Source organism: Vicugna pacos, chromosome 19, assembly GCF_048564905.1.
Source record: "Vicugna pacos chromosome 19, VicPac4, whole genome shotgun sequence".
Lineage (NCBI taxonomy): Eukaryota > Metazoa > Chordata > Mammalia > Artiodactyla > Camelidae > Vicugna > Vicugna pacos.
In genome coordinates, this window is record NC_133005.1 from 32,982,013 (window position 1) to 33,007,086 (window position 25,074).

General features: G+C 48.8%; 1 protein-coding gene across 1 annotated transcript; it reads left to right on the forward strand.

Annotated features, from left to right (window-relative positions):
• Window positions 1-3,710: 3,710 nt before the first annotated feature.
• On the forward strand, window positions 3,711-24,834 carry GDAP1L1 (ganglioside induced differentiation associated protein 1 like 1). The gene is made up of 6 exons (XM_006202521.4): window positions 3,711-4,031; window positions 10,848-11,040; window positions 12,050-12,223; window positions 15,229-15,326; window positions 16,101-16,215; window positions 24,466-24,834. Exons 1-6 carry the CDS (start codon window positions 3,852-3,854, stop codon window positions 24,807-24,809), a joined length of 1,104 nt encoding a protein of 367 aa, XP_006202583.1. The 5' UTR covers window positions 3,711-3,851; the 3' UTR covers window positions 24,810-24,834.
• Window positions 24,835-25,074: the final 240 nt, after the last annotated feature.

Below are 25,074 nucleotides of genomic sequence, written 5' to 3' on the forward strand. Positions count from 1 at the left end.
ATAGTAACCTAAGCTAAATAGAAATTTTACAGTAAGTTATAAAATTGTAAACTGGTTTTTTTTCTTGGGGAGGGGCAATTGGGTTTATCTGTTTAGTTAGTTTTAGAGAGGGTACTGGGGATTGAACCCAGGACCTAGAGCATACTAAGCATGTGCTCTACCACTTAAGCTATAACCTCTCCTCATACCCTGTTTTTAACTGTAACTTTCCTCATTTAATGAATATAAATTGTTCCATAGTATGAATATACTCTAATTGATTTCTCTCATCCCCTGTTGTCAGGACACTCAGAATTCTATTTTCTATGGACTTAAGTGTTTGTTAGCTCTTGACTTTGGCCTAACAATAACTCCATCTACCTGAGCATCAGTTTCCTCGTCTGTGCTGTCAGGATAATAGCAATACCACTTCAACTGAGGCAATGACTGTGAGGTGCTGAGCACCGTATCTGGCACGTGGGAAGCCCTCAGTACTGTCATTATAACCACACATATTCCGTGTTATGCTCTGCCAGTAGTGAGCCCGAGTGAAATGTTTCCCCGAGACTCTTCATCTCACTGTGCCCTGAATTCACATTCAACAGCAACCTCCTGCTCTGAGTCCATCCCTGGCTGTCACAGAAGAAAGGCAGGAATCTCACCACCGGCAAGGGACATCTAGCCCCTGGTGTGAATTAATACCTTGGAATGTCAGTATGTACGTTTTAGGATTTTTCAGATTTCTGGTACCCAAACTGTTACTTTCTTGCTTAAAACTTCCAGTGACTTTGTAGTGCCCTCAGCATGATGTGACAGCTCCTAAAGATATCTTAACAGGCCTGGCTGGCCATTCAGCCTCCTCTCTCACCTCTGCCTCCAGCAATATGAACGGCCATCCGTCCCCTAAACTCACCACTCTTGCTCTCACCTCTGGGCCTTTGCACCTGCTCCTCTCTCTACCTGGAGATGCATCCCTTTCCCTGACTTCTCAACAAACTCATGCCTTCTTAGCCTCAAAGTCTCTGCTTAGAGGTCCCTTCACGGATGTCCTCTCATTTACCATTTCAGTGCATGCTGGTTGAAGCTAACTGGCAGTGCCCACATTTATTGCCTGAGGGCTTTTTGTGGTCACTGGAATCCACCCTGCCAACTGCAGGGCAGACTTGGAAGTGCTGGGGAGTTAACACTCCCCCACGAAGCAACCCTCAAGTAATGACAGACTGGACTTGGCATATACCTACCCCAGCTCTCTTCCTCCCGTGGATAACACCGAGGCATTTCAAGCTGGCCTCAGAATTTCCCCGTGGGATTAAGCTCCAGCCACTCATGGTGCTAACTTACTTGATGACACAACTTCTTTGGCTGCTTTTTCTGTCTCATTTCCCCAGTTGCCTCCAGGATTTCCTTCATCTCTCCAGTTAACCGGTTTTCCTTCAATTCTTGCCTCAGGGTCTGCTTTGGGGGAACCCATACTGAGAGCCACCACCTCCTGAGAGCCTTCCCTGGCATGTCCGGTGCCTGGGGGGCAGGCCAGATGTCCCTCCCAGCTTTACCACAATCCTATGTCCTTACACCGTCACAGCACTCATCACGCTGTGCTATAATTGCCCAGGTCCCCACGGAAACACAGACAACTCACTGGGAAAGAAATTAAAATGGCTTTTAAACATTTGAAAGGATGGTCAGCTCCACTCATAGTTAATGCAATTCAAATAATGTCAGCTGATACACGCAGATGAAAGGACAAAATCAGAAAACCATTGTACAAACCCTGATAATGGAGCGTATCTAGGTGATAGATACATGGGTGTTCATTGAGATATTTTCTTTTCTGTTTTATATGTTTGGAATTTTTAAAATAATAAAATGCCATAAAAGAAAAGCAAATAAAAAGTATGAGATAGCATTTTCACCCATAGAAAAGAAAAAGTTAAAAAAAATGCTGTGTTGGCAAGGGTGTAGGGAAATGGGCTTTTTTGTAGATCGTTAGTGGGGAGTATGAATTGGTACAGCCTCTTCAGAGGGGATTTTGGCAAAGACGTATTCTTTGATCCAGCAATTTCACTTCTAGAAACTTATCATACAGATTATCCTCAAACATGTGCACAAGGATATTCACTGCAGCATTGTTTTTATAACAAAAGACTTGAAACAGCATACTTATATCCATCAGTTTGTTATGGTACATCAGCGTGGACTGTTGTAAATTATAGATTAGACCTATGCTGATAGGAAGCTTTTTCCACGATGTATTGCTGAGTGAAAAATGCAAAGAGTAGGCCAGTGTCTGTTATCGCTTTGCCTCAAAAAGTGTTTTGCACATAGTGAGTGCACAATTAATATTTGTTGAGAGAAATAATACATATTTCAGTGTGACTGCTCTGAGTCAGGCTCTCTAGATGCATTCAGGTAAAAGACACAGATAGGGGCCCAGATTTTCCCCACTGATCAAATTTCTAAGGTCTTACTTCCCTGAATTCACAGACATTTGCGTTTTCCCTCAAGACATACCATATCCTTCTTTGCAAAATCAAACTGTGAACAAGACATTTTGAGGAGAAAGAAGAAATAACGTTTTCATAAAAAGAGATTTGCTGAACCAGAAAGGCTAATGTGGTGACTGGGACTGAATAGCAAATGTAGCTCCAAGCTTCCTGGCAGCCAAAGCAAAAAGGGAAACCCCTGGGCCACAGAACTTTTGTTATCTGATAGAAGGAAAAACACTGGTTCCTCCAGAGCCATGCTTATCAGTCTGGGCCCAGGAGTCCTTGGTAGCATGACATGTGGGAGCGGGGCAACCTAAGAAGGTTATTTTCCTGATGCATCTATTTGCTCAATGATAAATAAAACTTCATAGCAAGGTAAGTAAGGGTATATTAAGGAACTTTATGTAAAGTTCCCATGAAAGTTTAGGATAAACCATGTGATGACAAAGGCATTACAGGGCTCCTCTGGTTGTGCCTCAGTCTCCTAAGGTGAAGATGTGACCTTGGACAAACGACTTGACATCTCTGAGTCTCACCTCTCTCATCCAGGAAAAATGATTACTGTGCAGATGAAATGAGTGATGTGTGTAAAGTGCTTGGGCTGATAAATGCTCGCTGTGTTGTCATTTATATTAATATCATGTTATGTATGACCTTATGGCTAAAAGCATAGCCTCTGGAGCCTGGTTCGAATCTCAGCTCCACCAACTACTAGCTAGGTGACCTTGGGTAAGGTCACTTAGCCTCTCTGTGCCTCAGTTTCCTCTGTAAAATGAGGCTAATAGGATTATTGTGAGGGTTAAATGAGTTGATGGTTGTAAAGGCCTTACGGCACTGCCTGGACACACAGTAAGTGCTATGTGAGTGTTTGTTCAATAAATCATAGTTTGTTCCCTTCTGCCCTTAGAGGTCCTTCAGGAGAAAAGTTAGAAAATAACAGCTTCAAAGAGAGACAAGCTATTTCCAGACACCAACTTACAAAAGGAATGGATTCCTATAACACCAGTTGTCCTATATGCCTTTTAGAAGGTTGAGAAGCAGAATGCGTTTATAATGGTGGCATCTTCGGCAGGCGGCTGGCCAGATTCTAGCTATTTGGGGGCATGGACCACTTTCCTATGGCTCCTCGCACCCTTCCACAGAGCCTGACAGGACTGGCGGCTTTTCCGGCACAGACCAGGGGCGGGCCAAGGGGAGGAGGAAAGGAGCTCCCGGGATCCCCCCTCGCCCCTCCCCCACCTGCCCAGTGAGTAATGACATTCACGGAGAGGCGAGGGAGGGAGCGAAGGAGAGGGGCAGGCTCGGGGAGGCCATGTGATGCTGGGCGAGAGAGCCGCCGCCACCCGCCGGAGCCTCCTTCTTTCCTCCCTCTGATTTCGGGCTGTCATGGCGACCCCCAACAACCTGACCCCCACTAACTGCAGCTGGTGGCCCATCTCGGCGCTGGAGAGCGATGCGGCCAAGCCGGTGGAGGCCCCCGACGCGCCCGAGACGGCCAGCCACGCCCATTGGCCCAAGGAGAGCCTGGTTCTGTACCACTGGACCCAGTCCTTCAGCTCGCAGAAGGTAGAGCTCAGAGGGAGCAGGGGAACCCGATGTGCCCAGTGGCTACGAGGCTTGGGGGAGGGGATCCGGGAGGGTTTAAGGGGTCTGAAGACCTCGTGAGAGACTGGAGGGTAGAATCTGGGGTTTTGGGGCCGGAGGACGGGGACGCTGAGCTGCTCTCCTGGGAGATGAATGGCCCTGTCTTGGGCCCCAGGAGCACTGTCCCTAATTCTAGGAACACCCATTCTACCTCTTTCCCTCCCAGAAATACCCGGTCTGTTGGAGGGCTGAGAAGAGACAAAGGCAAGGGGAAGGGAATGGGCACTGCTGGGAAGGCGGCCTGTGGGAGGGGGCGGGGAGGAGCACACCCTGGGGTCCAGCCTCCAGCCCTGCTAGTCCCATCGCGGGCCCTCCCTCCTTGCTGCTGTCCCAGATCCCACAGGCCTTCAGGTCACAGCGCCTCTGCTCCTCTATGCAGCTGGGGGCCTTCCTCTAATTGGGGCTTGAAGTATCTGTCCCCAGCCCTCCCCCCACCTCCCCTAATCTTGAGCTGAGAGGGAAGGAGTTAACCCATCTCAAACCAGCTGAGCTTGGCCCATAAGGTTTGTGTTTTTTGCTCTTAAAGGCATAGACGACCCCACAGTCCCTTCTCAGACCCGGGGGAACTGGAAGGCAGCTGGGAATCCAGCCTGGTGTTGAGTTATTGGGGTTCCCGCTTCCTGGGAGGTGAGGTTCGGGCACTGCGCCTGTAAGACCAGGGTGCCTCTAGGGGCGCAGTCTCCCACCCTGGTTGGCTGTGGGGCATGGATTCAGCACCATGGCCAAGTCCCAGCAGCAAGTCCTGCTGGGACCTGAGCATCACCCCTTGCCTGACCCTTCGACCTCTCTTCTCCCTGGAAGATCCTTTTGTTCCATTCACTCACTTTCCAGATGGAGAAACAGATTTCGTTGAGATAGGGCCTTGGAGCCAGGCTCTTTGGTTTGATTCTTGGTCCAGGCTCAGTTTCATCCTCTGGAAAATGGGATTATAATAATAATAGCTATTTCTTCTAATTGCAACCCCTTCTCAAGGGTTACTGAAGAGGCAGTATAGCTTAGTGCTCTAGACTGGCACTACTCAAACTTGCGCATACATTACTGGTTAAAGCACAGAATGCTGGGTCCCATCCCAGAGATTTTGATTCAGTGGGTATGAAGGTATTTGATTCAGTAATCCGGAGTTAGATGCTGCATTCTAACAGGCTACCAGGTGATGCTGATGAAGCTTGTCCACTAGTTCCCCTTTGAGTGGTTGCTGGTATACAGTACAAACTCTGAGGCTGGACAGTCCCCAGCGGGAGAGCCATCTTCCCCAATAATTCACTGTGGAGTTTTGGGCAGGTCACTTTGCCTCCCCAAAGTCTCAGTTTTAAAATCTGTAAAATGGAGCTAATGGCAGTACCTTCCTCAGAGGACTATTGTGATGGTGAAATGAGATGATGCACAATAAGTGCTGAGAGCAGTGCCTGGCGTGGTGTCAAGGCTCTGTTAATAACCGGTGTTATGATATCACTAAAGTGCTAGGTAAAGAGGGGTTGGAGTTAACCAAGGTCATGCTGGGACTCGTCCATGAATTCTATACATGTGTGGTGAACACCTACCACATGCCAGGCTCTATGCACATTTTTGGGTTTTGGGGGATGAATCAGACTGACCTCCAGATGCCAGGATCTCCTCCTGCCCAGAACCTAGGAGCCAGGCCCCAGTGGCCATGATTGGATAGGGGCAGAGGGGTGATACCTCCCACCACCATCTCCTGTGGAAGCCTCCTGAATCTTTTTTTATTCAGTCTGAGCTCAGGGCTAAGGTGGCCCTCAGTTAGGAATGGGACCACCCACTGCAATCCCATTTGTGACCAAGCCTCTGACCAAGGCAGCCTAACATTCTCCTGCCAGGGCCTTCTCCTTGCCCAGGGGCCCATGGTGGTTTCTAGAGGGAGTGTAGCCTAGTGGAAAGCACATGGGCTCTACAGTCAGATGGTTCTGGGTTCCAGTCTCATCTTGAGTGCTTACTGGCTGTGTGACCTTGGACAAGTCACTTCACCTCTCTGTGTCTTAACATCCTCATTGGAAAAGGGGACTTTTACATCCTACCCTGCAGGATGCCTAGGGAATTGAGAGGACATGGACATGTGTTAAGTGTCTGACACAAAGTAGGAGGTTAGCAGGCAAGTTTTCTTCATTCTGTCAGTCCTAAAGGGCCTTGCCTACATGCAGAACAGTTCCTGGGGGCCCCTCCCAGACATGGAGGAAGGGAAGTAAATGATCTCTACCTGCCACCTTGGCCTTGCTGTTGAAGCTCTTAGGCACTGGCCCTGCAGCCTTGTCCATGCTGCACTTGACCATTTACCACCCCCACTCCTACCCCCAGGAGATCCACAGGCAGGAACTACAGATCTCACCACTCCTCACTCAGAAGCCTGCAGTAACTCCCAGGCCCCTTTGGGAAAAAGTCAGAGTCCTCATCATGGCCTCAGGTCCTACTGCAGGATCCTAACCTTGCTTGGGTCATGGGCCCTTTATCAGTTGGGGGAAGCCTATGGACTTTCTCAGAATAATGCCTTTGATTGAATAAAATTAAAAAAAACACAGGATTATTAGATTAGAAAGGAAACCAATCATATTGAAGTATAGCTGTTGACATATTTTCAAAACAAATTTGTTATATAATAATATATGTTTCTGTATTAACCCATCATATTACAGTCTAGTGGCAGGACTGATAACTACTGGAATGTTGGAGTTGTGACTGATGTAACTGCAACAGCAGTGAAGTGATGAAAAGATCTGATTCCTAGTGGTGACAATATTACAGGTGCTGCTAACACTACCATGCTTTGTCGCCTACACTCATAATTGAAGAAAATGCTAAGTGTCAGTTTGAGATTACTGAAAATAAACATGTAATTTTCCCATCCTAGCTCAAGGACTCCCTGAATTCGTTCACAGACCCCTGAGTCTGGGAATCTCAATCAAAAGCCCCTGTGGTGACCCTTTCTGACCTCCTTTCCTCTCATCTCACCCATCCATCCTGCTTCAGCCACACTGGCCTCCTCACCATTTTTCAAACATGTCAATCATGCTCCCACTTCAGGGCCTTTGCACTGGCTCCCCATCACCTCTCTTTTAACAATAACAAAACATTTATTTGCGAATTTCTTGAGGGTCCTGGAACTCCCTTCCTCAGAATTCTGTGTGGACCACTCCCTTACTTCATTCTTTGCTCAAAGGTCACCTTCTCAGAGAGACTCACCTCAATGAGTCACCCTATTTAAAATTGCCACCTGTCTCCCCAATGCCCCAGCACCCCGAATTTCCCTTATCTGACTCTATGTTTTTTCTTTTTTCCAATGAACTCACTATCTTTTGACACACCATTATCAATTTTAACTGCTTATCATCTGTCTGCCCCTACTAAAATGTCAACTCCCTGAGGGCAGGGATCTTTGCTTTTGTTCACTGCTGAGTCTCCAGTACTTACAAGACCTGGCACAGAGTAGACACTCAATAAATAAGTGTTGAAAAGTGGTGCATTTATAAAAGCCATAAGATGTTACATAAAAAGATATTTGATTCTGTAAGCCTAAAATTGCTCCAAGAAATAAAGCTTATTAATTTTTAAAAAAAATTTTTTAAATATTTGAGATAAATAAACTAAGGCTCAGAGACTCTAAGTGTCTTTTACAAAGTCATACAGCAACTAAACGGCTGGGCAGAGACGCCAACCCAGCCCATTATAGTTTTCTCACAAACAAGGGCCTGAGTGAGAGGGGACAGTGCCTAACCATGACAATGAAGCACTAGTGGGTGAATTTCTAGCATCCACAGGGGAGATAGTTTGCCCAGAGATGGCTGATGTCTGGTCACACTCAGTGATGAACACCTAAGTGTAGTCCAGCCTCCAGGAGGCAGAGATGGCAGATGGCCTTGGCGGCTGCCTGCCTTTCCCCGGGCCTGACTTCCTCCCACATCCCCTCCCCTGCAAGACTGCACATGGCTGTGTTCTGCAGCTCAACTAAAGGAGAAAGTCTCCTTGGCTGCTTGCCGGCATGACCCCAAAGCAGCTCCAAGCAGGACTCTTATGCCTCTAAAGATAGTCCCCTCCCTAGGCTGCAGCCCTACCAGGCACCCTCACTGGAGTCCAAGGGCTAGGCCTGGGGAGTGGACCCTGGGAGCAGGTGCCCTGCCAGGGTGGAAGGCCAAACGTCTGGACCTGCCAAGGAAGGAGGCCTGATTTAATTTCTGTTTCCATCCATTCAGAGATCCCAGCTTGACCCAGAGGCTGGATAGCGGGGCGGACCCTGGCAGGAGGATGCCAGGATGAGCAGGAAGGGAATGGGGTGGCTTGGGTCCAGCAGAACTCCAGCCTCAGCTGCTCTGGGGCTCCTCCATCGCCCAGGTACCACCCTTCAGTTACCTCTAAAACACACATACACACACTCTTGCTCCTGCCCACTCACAACTACACATACACACATGGGCACACACACACTCACACTCATATCCACACTATGCACACATGCTCACACAATACTTGAATGTTCACACTAATTTGTACAATCATCCATACACACCCACACTTGTGCACACACAGGCACAGACGCACAATTTGCTCACTCATGCAGTTGTCACACACACCTAGACCCAACAGATGCCACCCACAGGTGCTCACTCTCTGCCACAGTCCCTCCCCCTGCCGAGGAGGGTGGAGCTGGCCATGTCTCCTGCAGGATCTGAATGCAGTGTCAGCTTGCCGCAGGGCAATGGGGCATGCTGTGAACCTGGAATCCAGCCCCTCATTTTACTAATAATTAAAAGGAAGCTCAGGAAGGGGCAGCGAGAGTGCTAAGGTCACACAACATTGCCATGGCAGAGCCAGGCTGAGGACCTGAGTCCCTGCCTCTTAGTCCTGCTTGCAGGACCTGCTTTTGGCTATTAGAGCAAATGAATCTGTGGATGAGGGCTGAGGGTTCAGGGGCCGATTATATCTTCTTCCTCATAGTCCACGAAACAGAAGGGGTTATTCGTGTTAGCTGTGGGGGAAATACTTTAGGACATCAACCAGATGTGCAGGGCAGTCTCTGTGTGTGTGCGTGTGTGTTTGCATGTGTGTGTGTATGTGTGTGTGTATAATAATAGTGATATTGGAACCCATGCATTAACCTGGGACTTTATCCATGTATTCCATCTCAACCTCTTGACAGCCTTGAAGGAGTAAATTACAGTCCTCATTTCACAGAAACTAGGAATCAGAGAGGTCAAGGGATTTGCCCAAAGTCACACAGCAAATAAACAGCAGAGCCAGGCTTCACGTCCAGGTCTGTTTGCCTCCAAAACCTTGTCTAATGCAAGTGGCTAAGACACAATCTCCCTACTGTATGCCAGGCACTGTTCCACAGGGACTAATGTATCTAAGCCTCACAACAGCCCTCTGAAGGAACTGCTGATATGATTCCCATTGAACAGGTGAGGAAACTGAGGCACACAGATATAAAGTTACTTGTAAAGCCAAGTCATCTAGCAATTAAGTGCTAGAGCTGAGATTTGAACTGACAGACACCCAGCCCAACGTTTGACTATAACATCACATTGCCTCTTCTGGGAGCTTAACTCCTGGCATCTGGGAGGGAGGCTGCAGATGCCCAGTCTCAGGAGTTAGCACCTCAATGTGTAGGGGGGACACTGATGCTCAGTGAGAACAGGCCTTTGCCTCTCTCAGGATGCCCCCTCTTTCTCTCGGGCTGGAGCTGGAAGTAGGGAGGCGCATATAGGAGTGGAGCTTGCCATCCTTTTGGTGGGAACATTGGACCCCAGAAGAATCCAGCCTTCTTTCTAAGTCTCAGTTCACAGACAGGGGACGTTTGGACTAGGTTATCACTAACAATGTTCCAGTTCGGAAATGTTGGGCTGGGTCTGGCGCAGGCCCAGCCTCAAGGCTCTCCATTAGCATCTAACAACACAAATGTTTGTCTGGGACCCCCTAGACAATAGAGAAAGACTCAGGAAGGGGCAGGCCCAGGACTCCCTGGAGGGAGCCCTCAGGGCAGAGAACATAGGTCTTGGAGTCAGGAACCACTGCTTCTAGTTTTAGGTCGACTGCTAAGTTGGTTGTGTGACTTTGGGTAAGTTAGTTGCCCTTTCTGGGCTTTGGAGTTCTCATCAAGAAAAATGGGGAGATAGTCCCTGCTCTGCTCTCCTCTGGAAGGCTATTGTGAGCATCCAGCAACCAGGTGGGAAGGTGTTTGGGGCCAATAAAAGGCTTGGCTGATGTTGGCAAATTATTTTTCACCTAACTTTGTTTCTCAAAGAATTTAAGAAATTTTGCTATTGATTATAATGATGATAAGAATTTCTGCAAATTTTCTGGCCAGATTCACACCTGGAGGCCAGGCTGAGAGTCCAATCATGATAATGATAATGATTATTAATACTTCAATTCTGCAAGTAGAAAACCCCTGAAGCTCAGAAAGTGTAAGGAATCTGCCCAAACTCACACAAACACAGCAGAGCCAGAAACCCTATCCCAGGTGTGTCCAGCTATGAAACCCAGCCCTGTAACTACCAGGCAGCATGTCCCTTGTCCCCAGAGCAGAGCTATGTTCCTTCTATCACCAGGCACCAGGGTTCTGGGAGATATCCCCCCACCCGCACCGCAGGGGGCCCAGGAATGGGCTGCAAGCAACAGTGTCCCCTTCTGTGTGTGACCTCTGACCTCCCTCCCTGCATGCCCCCACCCCACCTAGGCAGAGTGTCCCCCTATGTCCGCCCGCCTTCCCCGCTCTGACCCTGGCGCCTGCAGGTGCGGCTGGTGATTGCTGAGAAGGGCCTGGCATGTGAGGAGCGCGACGTGAGCCTGCCGCAGAGCGAGCACAAAGAGCCCTGGTTCATGCGACTCAACCTGGGCGAGGAGGTGCCCGTCATCATCCACCGCGACAACATCATCAGCGACTACGACCAGATCATCGACTACGTGGAGCGCACCTTCACAGGAGGTAGGGGACAGCGCAGGCTCAGACAGGGCCCCCGAACCCTGGGAAGCCTGCGGAAACCCGCTGGAGCCAGTCTCCCCAGAAAGGAACCATGGGGCTACAGGCAGAACTCAGCTTCCCCCCCACCCCAGAAACCGCAGAGCCACGGACATGGCCACAGATCCCCAGGGACCCCAGCACTTCAGGGAAAGGGCATGGCCCAGACCACCCCTCACTGGAGCGCTGGGGCCCTTCCCCAAGAGTTCCGGAGTCACAGGCATGGTCACAGACCATCAGGAGCCCGTCAGGCATGAGCAGGACCCAGACCCCCTTCTAAATCCCCACAGACAGGGCCCAGATCTCCCAGGGTTGCCAGGACTTGGGCATGACCCAGCCCCCTGAAACCCTGTAAGCACAGTCAGTGCCGCAGCCTCTCTGGAAACCCCACAGACATGGGCCCAGGTACCCTAAAGCTTTGCAGACATCAGCAGGGCCAGACACCCCAGAACCCCACAGAACCCTGAGTCCTTCCCCTGCCTCCCCGCACCCTCCGCCTGCCCTTACTCAAGTTCAGGAGCTCACTGCCCATGGCAGAGGCTGCAAATGCAGCTGAGAGGAATCAGGGCCCAGACATACACTGTTTAAGAATATGAATTGCCAACATGTAGAAATCAAGGAGTTCAGTTTCAAACATCCAGTTTCCCAGTGTCTCCCCAAGTGTGGCAACACTAGACCTAGACCCCCACCTGGCAAGAAGCCTGGCACCTGAGGAGCTGCCCCTCAGGGGACAGCTTGGCAGGCTCTACTGAGGACAGGTAGATGGCCGGAACCATTAGGGTCCCCGGTCAGCCTGATGGGGACTTTATCTCAAGGGTCAAGGAAAGGGGGTGGGCCCCAAACCTCTGGACATTTAGGGTTCCAAGGTGCTGGGGTTGGGGGATGGGGTGCCAGAGGCTGGCCTCTCTGAATCAGGGGGGTGGGTGGTGGAGGCTGGGTCCTCTGCCCCCCATCCGACCCTGGCTGTGCTCCACAGAGCATGTGGTGGCGCTGATGCCCGAGGCAGGCAGCCCGCAGCACGCGCGGGTGCTGCAGTACCGCGAGCTCCTGGATGCGCTGCCCATGGACGCCTACACGCACGGCTGCATCCTGCACCCCGAGCTCACCACTGACTCCATGATCCCCAAGTATGCCACGGCCGAGATCCGCAGTGAGTGCCAGAGTCGGGGTGAGGGCTGCAGGAGCCCTAGGGTAACCCTGTCCTTGCCCACCTCCTCCCGTTAAAGGCGTCCTCACTTCTGCTCCTCTCCCTCCCACTCTCATGTCTCTTACTGGCTTTCTTCCCTTTATTTCTCCTTTTCCTCCTTCTTGCCTCTTCCCTGTGGATATCTCTCTGCCTCTGCCCACCTTTCCATTCCTGTGCCTGTCTCTGTTCAGCTCTCTGTCTCTCACCTTGGGTCGGTCTCAATCTCTTTCTCTCTTTCTCTCTCACTCTCACCTTGTCTCTCTCTCGTTCCCCTCTCCTGCCCCCTCCTCTTGTCCTGCCATCCCTTACAGAGCCTATAGGGCTATCTGCACCTCCCTCCCCAGAGGCTTGTCTTGTCCATGGGAGCTGGGACACCTCTCCATGGGCATCCCAGCCCCAGACACCCGGGTAGGGGCCCAAGGATTGCAGGGCTGGGGTTGGCAGCCCAGGGCACAGAGTGACATCAGGGCTGGCGTCACCAAGGACGGCTGGCCAGATATTGCAAGGCCCCCAGTAGGGTGTCTGATTTCAGATTCAAGCATCACATATATATGGTCCTAACTGCCAGTCTGGATGTGTCCGCAGCCAAGCTTGCCTTTTCATTTTTCAGCACCCAGTAGGTGAGGGCTGGATTAAATCAGATCATCCATCACCAGCTTTTTACAGACTTTGGTCCAGGCTCTATGCAGACACCACCATAGAGTCCTATACACAGATGAAGCATGATGGTTCCAAGTAGATAATAGGTGCTCGGTAAATGGTCACTTCCTCTCAAAGGAATGAGGCTGATGGACTAAAGTGGGGCAGGCTGTGGAACTCAGTTCCGTTCCTTTAGAGTACCTTTGAACAAGATTCAGAATTTATCTATATCGTCCTGATCCCATTCAGCCAATAACACTTATGAGGTCTCTATGACCTGGGCAGGGGGCTGGGGACAGATGGGGACAGTCACAGCTTCTACCCTCACAGTGTCACAGTTTCAAGCAGAAAGACAAACGGCCAGGTGATTACAGTGCAGGACTAAGTAAATTTGAATGGCCTCTTAGGAGGATAGTCTGGCACTCTGTATTAAATATAAAAAGGCCCACACCTTGAATATTATCCTGCCATTACAGGTGGATGTGTGCGCCAAGAAGTGTGTACAAGGATATGCATTGCAGCATCAGTGCTAGTAGCAAGAGGTTGGGATAATCCAGCTGTCCATGATTGGGGAACTGGAAAAATACATTCTAGTACTTACAAAAAGTGGAATACCGTGCAGCTGTTAAAAAATAATAGGCATGTGGATGCTAAGACGTATTAGTAAGTAGAAAGATGAGTCTAGTGTGCTATCATTAATGGATACGCAGGTGCTTGCAAACACCAGGACTATTTATGGAGGGATGCATGAGAAGATGGGAGGAGCAGAACTTAGGGACCACAGATTGAGAGGAGAGAGATTTACTTTTCACTATATGCTTTTTAATATTGTTTGAATTTTTAGATAAGTATGTATGTATAACCTGTTCAAAACTAATTGATTTAAATTTTTCTAACCTAGTACCAATTGGTGTTATGGTAAGGGGAATGTAGAGGCTGTGGGGCCAGAGAAGATGCCCATCCCAGACTCTGGGGTTGTGGAAGGCTTCTGGGATGCAGCAACATCCAAGGATGATCAGGGAGAAGGGCTTGGAGGGGAAAGAGTGCAGGTGACAGGGGTGGGTCCCATCACCTAGGCAAGAGATTAATGGGGGGGTCTGAACTAAAGGAGAGTCAGAGGATTGAAAGGGAGAAGTTAAATATGAGAAAAATTAAACAGGAAAATCAACAGGAGCTGGGATTGATATGGTTTGGGGAGGAGAAAGAAGGCAGATGTGAGGACAACCATATGGCATCTGGCTTGGCTTAGTGTGGGGAAAGGGTGCTGCAGTTTGGGGAGAATGCAGACAAGAAGCAGGTGGAGCAGAGAAGATGATGAGTTTGGTTGAGCCTGGATGAGTTTGAGGGCCCTAAGGGATGTCCAAGTGGAGTTGGGGCCCAGAAGAGAGGGCAGGGCAGGACTGGGCACCACCACACACTTGACCCACCATGTCTCAGACCTACTGGCTAAGAATCCCAGAGAAACTCTGCCCCAATCATGGAACACACCCCAGGATCTTATCCCACTTAATACTTCTACCTCTTCTTATAAAACCCACCGCTTATAGTTAGACTGTCAAAGTTAGATTTTAGGACACCTCCTCTCTCCCATTAAGAATAATTCTCAACCTGCTGCCTTGAGTTCCATCACTGACCGACATTCTATCACCCTGGTCTTCTGGCATCTTTTAAAGGCCAGTTTTCCCAGAAAAGATGGTCAATGTGTCCCTAAATCTTCAAGGAAGTTGCTTCACCAGAAGAAGTTTCAAAATACCGAGGTCTCTTAGAGTTTTTTGGTTTTTTACATTAAACAAGTTTTTACTTGTGGGTTATAGTGAGTGAGTGCTAGGCCGAAAACCAGACAGATCCAGGTTTAAAATCTGCTTGTCATTTACTAGTGCAGAACACCATTTAGCCTCTCTGAACCTGTTTCTTCACTACAGGAAGGGGAGACATTCATTGAAGTATGAGGTAGCCTGGATTTAGGGTGATATTCATTTCTGGCAAATTCCTACTCATCCCCTAGAGTCCCCTCCTCAGTGAGGTTTCTTGACACCTTGAGCCCCAGGCAGGTGGGCCAGTGTTCACTCTTCATTAGAGACTGGTTGTGCAGTGTCATCTGTATCTCTTGTCAGTCTGTCTTTCCAACTAGCCTGAGCCTAGGGCAGGATGATATCTCACCCATCCCCATGTCCCAGCCTGTAGTGACATAGTGTCTACTAGTTATGCCTGTTGATATTGTTACCTCCCCGATTAGTGTTTGAATGGGACCTATTCCAAGTCAGGTGGGGGGAGGGAAAGGAAGAGCACCAGGTATCAGAAGAACAGGACCTTTCCTATTCTCTCTGCAGGACATTTAGCCAATGCCACCACGGACTTCATGAAATTGGACCACGAAGAGGAGCCCCAGCTCTCTGAGCCCTACCTTTCTAAGCAGAAGAAGCTCATGGTGAGTGCCTCCTGGCCTGCTCATTCACCTTTCCCACCATCTTTTCCATGGAAAAGAACAACTGGGAGTAGCTGGTTTTAAGCAGAGAATCAGCTGATGATAAGAAATGGAAAAACCATGGCTTGCTTTCCCAATCCTGTCTCCTCTGTTATTTACTGGCTCTTTGACCTTGAGCAAGTCACTGTCCTCCTGGAGTCTCACTTTCCTCATGTCTTAGTTTGGGTCCCTAAGAGCAGAACATTAGACAGAGGTTCTTGGGTAAGTGTGGTATTAAGGGAATGCTCTGAGGAGAATCCAGTAAGGATGGGATAGGAATGAGGAAGGGGCCAAGTTCACCTGATTCCACAGGGGGCTCTGGAGCACAAATGGCACCACAAAGTCTGTCTCTTGATATAAAGAGACAAACTTTTACATCCCTGTATCAGCCAGTTATCGGCTACATCCCAAGTATTTTCAGGAAGCTCCTCATTGGCTGAGAGCAATTCTCTGAAGAAGGGGAAGCTATGAGCCACTATCAACCAGCCCTCACAGCAGCTGGTGTATGAGTGCACCAGCCCCATGAAAGGGATCTGGCCAGGGCAGCCAAGCTCACAGGACAGCTGTGAGCACCAGATGAGGGTGCTTTGTAACAGTGGGGTATCCTATGCACTTGAGGGGATATTTGGAGCCTGGGTTTGTAGAAGGGGGTTTGGGCCAAGATTCTTCCATTCCTGGTCATCCCTGCTCTACTGAGGCCAACTCAGCTCCTCTAGCTCCTGCTTGTCCCACCCCCAGGCCAAGATCCTGGAGCATGATGATGTGAGCTACCTGAAGAAGATCCTTGGGGAGCTGGCCATGGTGCTGGACCAGATCGAGGCTGAGCTGGAGAAGAGGAAGCTCGAGAACGAGGGTGGGTGCCAGCTGTGGGGCAGGTGGGTGCTGGAGCCAATCCGGCCCACCCTCTCCACGACAGTCCCAGCATCTTTTTCCCCAGTGATCTTGGAGAACCATTTGGGTGGTTAAGATCATGGGCCATGGAGTCAGGAAGACCTAGGTTTAAGTCCCAGCTTGGCCACTTGATAGTTGAATGACCATGGGTCAGGTACTTCACATCCCTGGACCTCAGGTTCCCATTTATAAAATGGGGATAATAATAAGACCTACTTCAGAGAGATGTTGAGCACTGCACAAAATAATATATGGAGAGTGCTTAGCACATAGTAGGTATTTAATAAAGGTTGATGAAGATGGTGATGGTAGTGGTGGTGGTGACTAATACCCACCACACCATCTCACCTTTCCCTGCTCAAGGATATATTATGGCTCCTTCATGCTTCAGCCAGACATCCAGGCTCACCCAGGCTCTCTGACCTTCCCTCTTTCTGTTCTCAAGTGGCTCTCTTCTCTGGACCCCAAGCATGCCTGCTTCATTGCTGTTTCCACACCTTGCCTCCTGCAGCTCTTCCAGCATGGAGTGCCCTCTCCACACCACCATGCTCTTTTTCACATTTACACACCATCTTTGCCAACGCCATTCTTTAAATTTCATTCAGGACCTTCCCATCTTGCTCTGTTTTAGGTGGCCTGTTAGTCTGGTCTCCCCAACAATACAAACTTGTGGAACCCATGCAACCTACACTGCTAAACTCACAGCTCCACACACACATACACACACACACACAGGTCTGTGTACATGGGAAGGTTGTGGAGCACAGTGTTCTAAAATATGGGTTTAGCGTCAAACAGACCTGAGTTAGGGTTCTAGCTTTGTTGCCTATACTGTGTGACTTGGACAAGTTCCTTTCCCTTTTGGAGTCTCAGTTTCCTCATCTGCGAAACAGGATGTTAATAGTACAATTGAAAACCTTAACCCCATCTTGTTGAACTCTTAAAAATTAAAAGCACTCAGCACAGTACCTGGAACATAGTAGTTTATTTCATATGACAGCTAAAGTCACGCACATTCTCCAGATGAGAAAACTGAGGCTCAGAGTTGAAATGACTTGCTCAAGGTCACACAGCTCTTAAATGGCATAGTTAGGACAAGAACAGGCTCCCTCTTGATGGTTCCAGTATTTCACAGCTGAGGCCTCAAGCACAAGGCACACACAGGCACCTAAGGTCCTAAACAAGGGACATTGTCATGCTTGCTGAAGCCAGCTCTCCTAAATCCTTTCTAGAAAAAAGCATAGTATGGCTAAATAAGTAAAAGCAATACATACCCCAGGAAGGAACTTTCTCATTTCATCAGAGAGGGTGTTGGGGAGGGGCCATTACAGAAGAGTGTTCAGGGGCCAATGGAAGTAGCTGGACCACATTTCACCCATCATCCAACAGGTTAAGCCAGGCTCTTCATGATGGTGATCACAGGGTTACTGAGAGCAGCAAGAGAGCAAAGGCCCAATGTGCAAACACATTTAAGCCTTTGCTTGTGTTGCATTTACTAAAGTCCCACTGGCTAAAGCAAGTGACATGACAGACCCAGGATTAAAAGAGTGGATGGTTGGACTCTACCTCTTGATGGCAGGGGCAGCAAAGCCCTTGCAAGGGGCATGCATGCAGGAATGGGAGGAGTTTGTGGCCATTCTTGCAATCTACCCAGGGGTGAGGTGTTCTGATTTTACTTTTAAAAGTACTCTGGTTGCTGTGGAAATGGATTTCAAAGCAGACGGAAGCCCAGGTGAGATGGTGGCTTGGACTGAGATGGTGGCAGCGGAGATTGGGAGGCATGAAAGACTTGAGATGTATTTTGGAAATAAAATGAACAGGCTTGAGGGTGTTGAGGGGAGGGCGGTGGTGGGTGGGGAAGAGAATCAAAGGTCACTCCTGAGGTTTTGGTCTGAGCTACTAAGTGGTACCATTTCCTGATCTGGGCAAGGGGGAACTGAGAGCTCAGTTTGGGACCGAATGAGTTTGAGATGCCTTTGAAACACCCCAGAGGGGATGTCACATAAGCCATTCAGTATTCTCACCTGACTTTCAAAGGAGAGACCGGAATTTGGAGATGGAGATTTGAGAGTCTTCAGCATATACGTGGTGTTTAAAGCCATAGAATTGGGTGATTTCACCTAGGAAGAGAGTAGACAGAGACAGAAAGAGGAATGAAGACCCTGCTGTATTAGTTATTTATTACTGCTTAGCAAACTGCTTCCAAACTCAGTGGTTTGAACAAAAAACATTTGTTATATGACACATTTTCTGTGAATCAGGAATTCTGGAACAGCTTAGCTGGGTGGTTCTAATTTGGGGCTGCATGATACGGGCTGCAGTCGAGCTGTTGGCTGGGGCTGCAATACTCTGAGCTGAACGATCCAAGATGGCTCATTCACCTGCGTCTTAACTAGAGGTTCCCCACTGGCTGTTGGCAGGAGACCCTGACTCTTCACTACATGGGCATCTTAGCAGAGTTGCTTGAGTTTGTTCACAACATGGCAGCTGGCTTTCCCTCCTGAGCAAGTGACCCCAGAGAGACAGAAACAGCAGAAACCACATTATCTTTTATGTCCTATCCTTGGAAGTTGAATTCTGTCTCTTCTGCCACATTCTGTTCATTTGAAGCAAGTCATTAAATACAGCCCGTATTCAAGAGGAGGAAAATTGGATTCCACCCAAGAGATATGTATCAAGTAATCTGTGGGCATACTTTTTCTTTTTCTTTTTTTAATTGAAGTATAGTTGATTTACAACATCATATTAGTTTCAGGTGTACAGCATAGTAATTCAGTATTTTTACAGACTATACTCCATCAAAAGTCATTACAAGATAATGGCTGTAATTCCCTGTGCTACACAGTATATCCTTGTTGCTTATCTATTTTATATATGGTAGCTTGTATCTCTTACTCCTGTACCCCTAATTTGCCCTTCCTACTTCCCTTCTACCCTTTGGTAACTGTTAGTTTGTTTTCTGTATCTGTGAGTCTGTTTCTGTTTTGCATATATATTCATTTGTATCATTTTTTAGATTCCACAAAGAAAGACAAATACTGTATCATATTTTAGAATTACCACCCCTTCCCTGTGGCTCCCTGACATTGAGAGGGGTTAGAAACAGAAGAGCTGGCAAAGCTGACTGAGTTAGAGTGGCCACTGGGATGTGAGGACTCTTGTGTTATAACCCAGAAAGGATTGTTTTAAGGAGAGAAGACAGTGTCAGGTGCTGCAGAGAGGCTGAGTAAACCAAGAATGGGAAAGCATCCCCTGGATTTCATCCCATGGCTGTTGGTGGTGACCTTGTCTCAAGCAGTTTCACTGGCACATGGGGGCAAAATGCTGAAGAGTGAATGGGAGGAAAGGAGAGAAGACAGACGACCCTTTCGAGAAGCATAGCTGTAGAGAGGAAGAGAGAAATGGGGTGGTGCCTGAAGAAAGATGCGGGACAAAGGGAGGAATTTTATCTTGCAATAGGAGAGGCAAGAGTGTGTTTTCAGGCTGGTAGAAATGACCCAGTGCAAAGGAGAAACCAGTGATGCAGGACCATGACGCCGAGTCCATGAGCCGAAAGGAAGGCTGTACTTCAGGCAGAGCTCCCCGGTGGAACACAGAGTGCCCTCAAATGGGGTAAATCAAGAGGGCTTCATGAAGGGACTCTTTACAGATGTGTGGGCAGGACCCAGGGGAACCACACGGAGAAGTGCGGTACCCAGGCTGGGGAGGATTCAGAACCAGGATAGAGAGGCTGTGCTGAGGGCCACAAGACAGGAGCTGTGACTTTCAGTCTAGGGTCACAGTCAACCCTTGATGACCCGCAGAGAGAAAACTGAGGGAAGTTAAGACCCTGACCTCGCTCTCACCCCCCCACCCTGTCCTATCTCCTGCCTCTGCTCCCCATTGGCCAAACCTCCCTGGAGCCCCAACGGTATATCTGGTATATCTGTCACGTGGGCCTCCTGGGGCCAGAGCAGCGTGGGGAAGGGAGGAGGGTGGATCTAGAAAGGGTACGGGAGGAGATGCAGTGCTGGATGGACGCGGGGAGCCGCGGAGGACCTGGCTTTGTGCATGGGCGCATCACGCTGCCCTGGTCAGTGGGTGGCAAGCGCGTGGGCTTGGAGTGTGGGTTTCACAGTGTGGGGTGAGGGCTTTCATGTCCGAAGGCTCCTATTTTCTGAATGAAGGGTGAGGGGATGTCATCAGCTGAGCGAGAACGACCAGGTGTGAGGAGAGAAGATGAAAGATGTGCTGTTGTCTCCGCAAGGGGAGAGGAAGCAAACCTTCTCCAGAACTATTCCAGGACCTGGGCAGTGCTGCTGGCCCTCCTGGGCCTGGTGGTCAGGAATTTAAAATGTAACTGGTCAGGGTAAGTGTCTCCAGCAGGCTCAGCTGGCAGACTCGGAGAAGGGACAAGATGGGGTTCATCCAGGGCTGTGGCTTGGTGAAGGAACACACAACTGCAGGAAAGGAGGGAATGGAAGGGGTCAGGCCCTCTGGCCACATGCCAGATAGCTACCCGTGACCATGGATATACATAGTCATGTCTATCAGTGTTTGCCTACAGACACAAACACGGGAATGGACAATCTTAAATAGCGACACACACCCACATGCTTGTGAACCATCTACCTGTCTGCAGGCAAACACCAAACGATGTGGACGCACGCTTCACTTAGTCCCCTCACTGCATGGCCACAAATGCCCATGCATGTGGCTATCCACATGCAAATACACAACCAGCTGCAGGGATTTGAGCAGGCATTCACATGGGTAAACATACACACCATGCAGGATACAGACACACAGATCTACACAGACTCAAAGAATGCACCCACCTATTGAAAGGGGCCTGCGTGTCTGTGGAGATACATGCATGTGTGAATATTTGCATGTGGAAAGAAGCAGCTTAATGTAGTGGTTACAAGCACAGACTCTGGAACCAGATGGCCTGAGTTCAAGTCCAACTCTCCTCTGCCCTCTGCTAGCTGTGTGGCTTTGACCAAGTTACTTAACCTCTCTGTGCCTTGATTGCCTTAACTGTAAAATGGGGCTAATAATGGCACCTATCTGATAGGATTGTTGTACAGATTAAGGAAATTATACCACACTCTCCTGGCTCGTCTCCTACCTCACAGGCTGTGCCTTCCCTTCACAGTTCTGACCCCCATGACTACCCACCCCCCCAACATTAGTACACCGTATTTTATCAATTCTAAGATGCACCTTTGCTAAGTCACATCCCAACATCTCTGAAACTGGAAGGCTTCCCACAATCAGTAGTTTAATCGGCATCACTTGTTTTCTTTAGGGTGGCTGTCTTACACTGGACGGCAACTCAGATTTGATGAAAGATCCCCATACTCCCCCTCATTACCAAGGATGAACTGTTCTCGAAGGAGCTAAACCTAGTCCCTTCCTCTGTGTACCAGGTGCCATCCATGCTCACTCATCCACTCAAGGATCCCCATCAGTCACTCTCCACTCTCTCCTGTAGCATCACTTCTCATCTCGGCTCGATCATTCCCATCAACGTGCTGGTCTTTTCTTCCCAACTTACAAAAACTCTCTTGACCCATCTCACATTATGGGTGTGTCCTTCTCACTACAGCAAAACTCCTTGAAAGGGTGACCTTTGCTCGCTGTCTCCAATTCCTCTCCTCCCTTTCCCTCTTGGACTCCCTCCAACCAGACTTCCATCGTCAGCATCTACCCCAGCTGTTCCTGTCAAGGTCACCAGTTGCCAAATGTAATCGCCAACTCTCAGCCTCCTCTTCTGTGACTTCTCTGCAGTATCTGAACTCAGCTGAGCTCTCTCCTTGGACCACTTTCTTATCTTGGCTTCTGGGACGTTGCACTTTCCTGGGGCATCTCCCATCTCACAGGCTGCTCCTTTTCATGCACCTTTGCTGGTTGCTTCTTGTTGCCCAGTATCTAAATCTTGAAGCCCCAAAGCTCAGCCCTTGGTCCTGTTCTCAGCTCTGTCTCCACTCATGCCCTCGATGAAGCCATCCCACTGTTGATGATGCACACCTGTAGCTCTCACTGCAGACACCATCTCCCCTCAGATGTCAGACAGGAATTTTGAAGGTTCCACATTCAAGAACTACTTCTGATTAGAGCTTTCATTACACTTTAACTCCTGCTCCCGTGAGACCATGAGCCCCTTGAGGGAAGGCATTGTGTCTTGTCAAGTCTTCATGCCCAGCGCATCCTACCAGATAAACATTTGTTGGATAAATGAGTAAATGAATGAACATGAAGACACAGAATGACAGCAGGGCGTGGTCAGGATGCTCAGACTTTGAGGGTAGAGGCATTAGGCTCATGGAACTTCTGAGCTGAAAGGAACACTTCTCCAAAGGTGCCAAAGCAAGCTTCCGCAGAAAGCAGACCTCACAGGAAGTGGAGGGGGGGCACTCCAGGCGTGGGGTACAGCAGGGGCAAAGGGCCACAGGCTGAAATGAGCGTGCCTTGCTTGATAGAAACGTTGTTGGCCTATCATGGTAAGTCAAGATCAGAGAAGTACGTTTGAACAAAACTAACTACTGAAAGGGCTTAAAAGTTGGGCAAAGGAATCTGACATTAACGTGTAGTCAGTGGGGAAAATTTAGGGGTTTTGAGCCTAGAGGTGATGTAGGAGACCAAAGAGGCTCCAAAATCTCAAGTCTAAACGTCTGGGGGAAACATGTTGCACAAAACAAAGTCTTTCCTAGGCACGCAGACTAATTTTAGATGACACATGACCATGGCGATAAATAATACAAAACCACATAATGAAAATTATTCTTTTCAGTTCCTTTGATTAAAGAAAGAGTAATAGTATGATGTTAGTATGTAAAGGGGTTATGTGTTAATATCTGCTCCTTTCTTCAAATAAACAAGTCTTGGGCTCAGAGATTTTTGGCGGGCAAGCGTCTCCAGCTGGAACTTAATAGTGTTTGTTTTGGTTTTCTTATACACACTTTTATCATTGCACATAGTTTATGGCAAATGACATTGCTTATAATATAGTTTCTTTTTTCATCCATCATTGATTAAGTTAAGATTTAGTGAGCCAGACGCTGTTCTAGGTGCAGGAAGTGCAGCTGTAGTCAAGACAGACCCAAATTCCTGCCCTCGTGAAGCTTCTATTCTAGTAGACGGTGACAGGCAATAAACAAAATGAGCATCTACGATACATGGTGGAATGAGGGAGCTAAGTTGTTTGGAGGAAAACAAAGCAAGGGAGGAGGAGAGTGACTGCTGGGGTTGGGGTTTCAATTTTAAATGAGTGGTCAGTGAAGCTGCCTGAGAAGTTGGCATTTGAGCAAAGATCTGAAGGAGGTGGAGGACTAGTAAGCCCTGCGGCTCTGTAGGTGAAGAGTGTTCCAGGCAGAGGGAACAGCTGGTGCAAAGGCCCTGGGGTGGGAACGTGCCTGGAATGAGGAACTGCAAGGAGGCTGGTGTGGTTGAAGAAGAGTGAGTTAAGGGGGAGGGGAGAGTAGAATCCTTGATCTGAAAGGTACCTGGGGACCAGATCACGTAGGACCTCCAGGCCATTGGAAGGATGGCAGCTTTTACTCTGACCACCACAGGCGGTCATTAGAGGGCTTTGATCAGAGAGGAGGACAGGATCTGACTTAAGTTTTAACAGGATCCCTCTGGCTGCTGTGCTGAGAATAGACTTTAGGGAGACAAGGACAGAAGATAATATTTGTTAAGACCAGGATGGTAACAGTAGAGGTAATATCAAACTTGGAATATATTTTGAAAATAAAGTTGATGGGAACTGCTGATAAACTGTATGTGGGGTATGAAAGAAAGAAGATTTCGACATGGCATGAGGCTTGAGACTGAGTGGCTGGAAGGATCGAGGTGCTGTTACTGACATGGGGATGAGTGTGGTAGGTTTGGAGGTGACAGTCAAGAATTCAGTTTTAGATATGTGAAGTTTCAAATGCAGAGTGGACACCCAAGTGGAGCTGAAAAACGGGCAGTGGGATATATGAGTCCAGAGTTTAAATACATGTATTTGCACTTTATCAGTCAGTTGATTTAAAGAAAAAATAACAGAGGTAGTATATACATATGGTAAAAATCACTGAAGTTGTACAGGAGTGGGCGACCATGTGGAGCCGCTATGGCAGGCAGGCAGGAGCCAGAGGCGTTGATAAGAGAGGAGGGAGTATATGGGGGAGGTGGGGAGAATGCTGACCCCTCCCACCCCCAACTCCTCTCTCTTCCACTCTAGGGCAGAAATGTGAGCTGTGGCTCTGTGGCTGTGCCTTCACCCTCGCTGATGTCCTCCTGGGAGCCACCCTGCACCGCCTCAAATTCCTAGGACTGTCCAAGAAATACTGGGAAGATGGCAGCCGGCCCAACCTGCAGTCCTTCTTTGAGAGGGTCCAGAAACGCTTTGCCTTCCGAAAAGTTCTCGGCGATATCCACACCACTCTGCTGTCGGCTGTCATCCCCAACGCGTTCCGGCTGGTCAAGCGGAAACCCCCGTCTTTCTTTGGGGCATCCTTCCTCATGGGCTCCCTGGGTGGGATGGGCTACTTTGCCTACTGGTACCTCAAGAAAAAATACATCTAAAGCCAGGCCCTGGGCTTGGTGTCTGGCTGTCGGTGTCTCTGTGCTGTGTGATTCCCAAGAAGCTCTCGGTAACACACCATCTCATGAACACTTGGACAGCCCCTCCTGCCCCTTGTTTGGAGTAATTCTATTGTCAGTGTGAAAACATTCCATAGTTTAGGAGTAGACGTTGCCAATGCCGTGAGTTGAGGCCACGGCTCTACTAAAGGAGAGAAAGTATGTGAGGGTGGGGGAGAGAGAGAGAGAGAGAAACAAAAACACGAAT